Below are 5,645 nucleotides of genomic sequence, written 5' to 3' on the forward strand. Positions count from 1 at the left end.
TGATTTCTTCCACTGCTGGTGGGAATGTCCGAAAATACAGTCTTTTTGGAGGCAAGTGATAGAGGAAATCACCACAATCACTTCTCAAAAACTCCCTCTGGACCCATCAGTAATCTTATTACAACTAGAAAACGGAAAAACCCAGAACATGAACATGTCAACTCTTACTTCAATTCTATTGGCCACCGCAAGATTGACCATGGCGGCTGTTTGGAAAGCCCCAGACGGTGACCCACTGGACATCAAAACATGGAGACAGAAGTGTTGGGACCATTTTGTAATGGATAGGATCGCAGAAACATACACGGATAGGTCACGCAAACCCACAACCATACACACTACCTTTGTCAAAACATGGTTTTCATTCATTCAATACATGGTAGAACATGACATAATCCCTCACAATCCCCGATACATAGAATGGCTGCGCTTCTGAACCCTTTTTGTTATTGTTATTGGTCTGAAATTACACCTGCTTCTAATAATTAACTTTTGAACTCTAAAACGAAATGATGTACCGAGTATACTGCGTTTGTTTGCTGCACTTCTGATGATATGGTTCATACTTTGTTTAATGTTGACAACTTTACTATTATAATTCCTGTTTGATCTGTTTAAAAGAAAAAAATTCAATAAAAATTATATTTAAAAAAAAGAAAAGGCAGGTGCCTCAGAACTTCTGGCAATGGCTGCAGAAATTTGGACAAGAGTTTGCAATAGGGTGTGGTTTGGGGGCCAGCCTGTGCTTGGGTCCTGCCCCTCCGGATGGGTGACACATAACAGAATGTTCTTCTGTGCAAACTCGGTTCCCTGCATGTAGAAAGCTGTCATGCAGGAAAAGCCTGGAAGCCTTGTCCTTGAGAAGCTAGTTTTCCATTTGCAGGTTTTTTTAAAAAAGTAGGCATATTCAATCATGTGACCACACCTGCTTCAAAACTGCCCCGGAAACCATTTCTCGATTGACCACCTCAGCGGCAACTAGGCTGTCATCTCTCTTAAATCCCGTTTCAAGTTCCCTTGGCAAGAAAGGTGTGGAATAAATGAAGTAAAATAAAGAAAAAAATTAAAAATGCCATAACTCTCAGGAATGGGCAGTCCTGATTGTTCGGGCTTCCAGTGTGCCCAGGAGAATCCCTGCACACTCATGTATTCTGCAGTCCTCCTCCCACAAAACTGAGCCGCCTAGCTGATGGCTAATCACTGGAGTTCCTCCTGTTTTGCATAAAAATGTGAGCCAGGAAATCTTGAGAGCTCCTCAGGATTGTGGGTTGGATCTTGGCTAATTTTGCCGCTCACCGAAGGCGCTTCTGGCCGCGGAACGGAACATTCCTGCCCTCTCTCTCCCCGCCACAGCCCACTGATCTGCCCAGAACACTGCTCCTGGGGGACAGGGGACCCACAGGGATGGCAGGAGAGGGCCGATGGGGGCCTGCAGAAATTATCCCTCCTGTTCTTGGTGTAAAATCTAGTCTAGATCCAGCCCAGCAAGATTCAAAGTTATTGGAAACCGAGACTCATTTGTATTTGCTTTCTGCTTTAATAACAGACCTGCAGCACCTGCTGCTCGGTCCCCCTGAGGATGTGAGGGGTGCCTTTTCCTAGCACTGAGCTGGCTTCTGGTTTGGTGGCAGCTAGCCCCTGGCATCTGGGTGGCACCCGCGTCCCGCCAGGGATGAAAGGGCTGGGAGCTCTCTTGTCTGACCCGCTTCTTCCTTGCCCTCCTCTTCCCAGACAAGGTCAACAAAGAGTCCGTGCGCTCGATTGAAAAAAGCATCTTCACCGTTTGTCTGGATGCGCCCATGCCCCGGGTGTCGGACGACATCTACAAGAGCCGTGTGGCTGCCCAGATGCTGCACGGCGGGGGGAGTCGTTGGAACAGTGGAAACCGCTGGTTTGATAAAACTCTTCAGGTGGGTAATGCCCAGGGGTCACTTCCTGCAGGAGCGCACAGGAGCGCAGCTCCGGCAGTAAAGAGCCCAGGGGGCGGGCACATGTAACAAGCCCCACCCCCTGCTCCCCGCAGCCCTCAATCAGAGCACGAAGCAGCCAGGTAAGTTGCAGAGCCCCCCCCCCCCCTGGCCCTTGGTCCAAAACAGTCCAGTGGCACCTTTAAGACCAAGTCTTATTCAGGTACAAGCTCTCCCTCCTCCGTGAGGACAGATCTGCACGTCCCCCCCCCCCAATAGCTAGCAATCCAAAACAGTCCAGTGAAGCCTGAGCAGTGGGTGTTGCCTTCTGACACACTTCCGGTGATGTCAGGGGGTGTGGCATATGGTAATGAGTTATGCTAATGAGTTATGCTAATGAGCTCCTGAACCTCTTTTTCTACGAAATGACCCCTGGTAATGCCCCTGGGAGCTGGTGTAGCATAATGGCTGAAAGAATGAGCCTGTGATCCGAGAGGCAGCCATCTCAACTCACGTCTTAGTCAAAAACTTGCCTTAGGCAAGCCTCTTAGTTGAGGCCAGTTCATTCCACTGTATTTCTGCATCAGGAGTGACTGAATGATCCGGTCCCAGGGGAGCCTGGTTGGGAGGAGGCAAGCCGAGGGCAGTTTTGCATACAGAGTTGCAACAGGCAGCCTCATTCAAGAGCAGTTCATTCCGCTGTATTTCTGCATCAGGAGTGACTGAACGATCCGTCCCCAGAGGACCCTAGTTGGGAGGAGGCAAGCACTTTACATACAGAGTTGCAACAGGCAACTGAATGATTCATCCCCAGAGAAGCCTGATTGGGAGGAAGCATGCCCGGGGCAGTCTGCATACAGAGTTGCAACAGGCAGCCTCATCCAAAGGCAGTTCATTCGGCTATATTTCTGCATCAGGAGTGACTGAATGATCCGTCCACAGAGAACCCTAGTTGGGAGGAGGCAAGCACTTTGCATACAGAGTTGCAACAGGCAGCCTCATCCTGCTGCCTTTCTGCATCAGGAGTGACTGATCCAGTTGGACCCAGCACAGAGATATATTAGAGTTTCTTCCCCCAGTTGAGGCAGGAGGAGCAGCAAGATCACTGAACTGTGGAGAGGAAGAACGGGCAGCCTCTGCATGGGTAAAAACGAAAACCTTGAAATAGCTTTCATGGTCCTCTAACAGTTCTTGCAACATTTTGGGATTGCAGCTCTCACAAGCATGTTCTCTTGCCATGCACAAAGGAGGCAGCCTGTGCTCTTCTTCTTTTTTGCTGAAAGCTGTGAGTCTGGTATTCTCCCAGCAGTGCCTCACACAAAAGACTCCCTTCTTTTGGCTAATCCATGCACTGTCACTGCCACCCATCCTCTCTCCCTTGCCTTGCAGTTCATCATTGCAGAAGACGGCTCATGCGGGTTGGTGTATGAACACGCTCCTTCAGAAGGTCCGCCGCTCGTCGCCCTGGTGGATCATGTTGTGGAGTACACGTAAGGCTCTGTCACTTTCCCATAAGTGTGGAGGGGTAAAGCACCTGCTTGGCATACAGAAGGACCCAGGTTCAATCCCCAGCACCTCCAGTTAGAAGGAGAGGGACTGAAGAGAAATTGGATTTATACCCTGCCATTCACTACCTGAAGGAGTCTCAGAGCGGTTTACCATCTCCTTTCCCTTCCCCTCCCCACAACAGACACCCTGTGAGGTAGGTGGGGCTGAGAGAGCTCTCTCGAGAACTGCTCGTGAGAGAACAGCTCTGAGAGAACTTGTGACTGACCCAAGGTCACAGCAGCAGCTGCATGTGGAGGAGCGGGGAATCAAACCCAGTTCTCCCAGATTACAGTTTGTGCTCCTAACCACTACACCAAACTGGCCGAAGGACCAGGCAGGAAGTGATGTGAAAGACCTTTCTCTGCCGGAGACCCTGGAGAGCTGCTGCCAGTCTGAGTAGACAATACTGACCTTGATGGACCAAGGGGGGTCTGATTCAGTAGCAGGCAGCTCATGTGTTCATATCATTTATCTTCCTAGGCAAGAAGATAGTTACCCTCTGGATGGATTTCTCCAAAGGGGAGCTGGTACAGTGGCATGGTGATAAAAAAAAATAAGGCCAAGGCCAATGGTGCAAAATCAGGTCAAACTATATTTTATTACACAGTTAAAATTCCCTACGCGTTTCGCCAACAGGCTGACGAAGCCTGTTGGCGAAATGCGTAGGGAATTTTTGGGGAATTTAACTGAGTAATAAAATACAATTTGACCTGATTTTGCACCGTCAGCCTTGGCCTTATTTCTAATTTCCTGTGACTGGGGCAGCCCTTTTCTTCTTGTTACGATGGCAGGGTGAACCAGCTGAGGTACAGGAGGTTGGTAAAAAATTTTCGTGGGGCCTTGTGTCAGAAGGTTTGGTTCTCCTTACCCAGGGGTCAGGGATTCCTCCCGCTCACTTTGGAGGCAGAGCTGTTCAACTTTGTGCTGAGCACACACAAACACACACACTTTCCCAGTCCCGCCTGCACATTGGCATCAGGGCTTTTCACAGAGCTCCAGCTGTGCACCGAAAAATTCACAGCTTTGTTTGTTTGTTTGTTCATCGCTTACATAATTGTATTGAAGACTCTCTGTCTCACTAAATGGCATTTGGAGTAGTTTACAGTTTGGTGTAGTGGTTAAGTGCGCGGATTCTAATCTGGGAGAACCGGGTTTGATTCCCCACTCCTCCACTTGCACCTGCTGGATGACCTTGGGCAAGCCGTAACTCTGGCATAGCTGTTCTTGAAAAAGAGCAGTTTCTGTCAAGAGTTCTCTCAGCCCCACCCACCTCACAGGGTGTCTGTTGTGGGGAGGGGAAGGGAAAGGAGTTTGTAAGCCGCTCTGAGACACCTTTGGGTAGTGAAGGGCGGGGTATAAATCCAATCTCCTCCTCCTCCTCCTCCTCCTCCTCCTCCTCCTCAATCTGGATGACCCAGGTCACGGAAAAAATCATGACATTGTCTAATCTGCAAGATTTGAACAGGCCAACGGGGCAGCCATTTTGAAACGATAACAGAAAACAATCTAGATCTTCTCTTCTTTTTTTAGAAAGTTACTACCTTGCTGGATCAGGGGAATGCTGTCCAAACACAGTTTATCTTGATTTCAGTAAGACTTTTCCACATAACATTCTTGTGGACAAGTTGGTAAAATGTGGTTTGAATCCTATTACCGTTAGGTGGATCTGTAACTGGTTGACAAATCGCACCCAAAGAGTGCTTGTGAATGGTTCCTCACCTTGGAGACCCTCTCTCACAGAGCCCTGAGAAGTTCCCCTTCCACTTCCTTTCCTTTACATCTGTGAAAACAAGCAAAACACCCAAGTTTCTAGTCCCCACACCTGTTACACTCCAAGGTTCGTTTCCCAGTAGGCTTGAAATGATTCTTTGATCTTACTTGTTTTGCTATCCTTTTTTTCAGCCTTCGTGCCATTTATTTTAAATGAACAGTACTCATGAGGTGTGTAGCCATGTTGTTTTGAAGCAATAGAACAAAGTTTAAGTCCAATGCAGGGGTCATTTCGTAGAAAAAGAGGTGCAGGAGCTCATTAGCAGAGCTCATTGGCTTAACTTATTTGCATATGCCACACCCCTGACATCACCAGAAGTGTGTCAGAAGGCAACACCGACCACTCAGGCTCCACTGGACTGTTTTGGATTGCTAGATATTGGGGGGGGGAGGGACATGCAGATCTGTCCTCACAGAGGA

The 5,645-nt window shown here is 48.7% G+C and overlaps 1 protein-coding gene across 1 annotated transcript in view; it reads left to right on the top strand.

Annotated features, from left to right (window-relative positions):
- Positions 1-5,645, top strand: part of CRAT (carnitine O-acetyltransferase) — a gene marked incomplete at its 5' end in the record, with an annotated part of 46,297 nt that overhangs the window by 19,623 nt on the left and 21,029 nt on the right. Inside the window, 2 exons of the mRNA XM_015411404.1 lie at positions 1,732-1,910; positions 3,297-3,397. Coding sequence (XP_015266890.1) covers positions 1,732-1,910; positions 3,297-3,397 — 280 coding nt within the window. The remainder of the gene's footprint in view (positions 1-1,731; positions 1,911-3,296; positions 3,398-5,645) is intronic.

This window comes from Gekko japonicus, unplaced genomic scaffold (assembly GCF_001447785.1).
Source record: "Gekko japonicus isolate JY-2015 unplaced genomic scaffold, Gekko_japonicus_V1.1 scaffold3008, whole genome shotgun sequence".
Lineage (NCBI taxonomy): Eukaryota > Metazoa > Chordata > Lepidosauria > Squamata > Gekkonidae > Gekko > Gekko japonicus.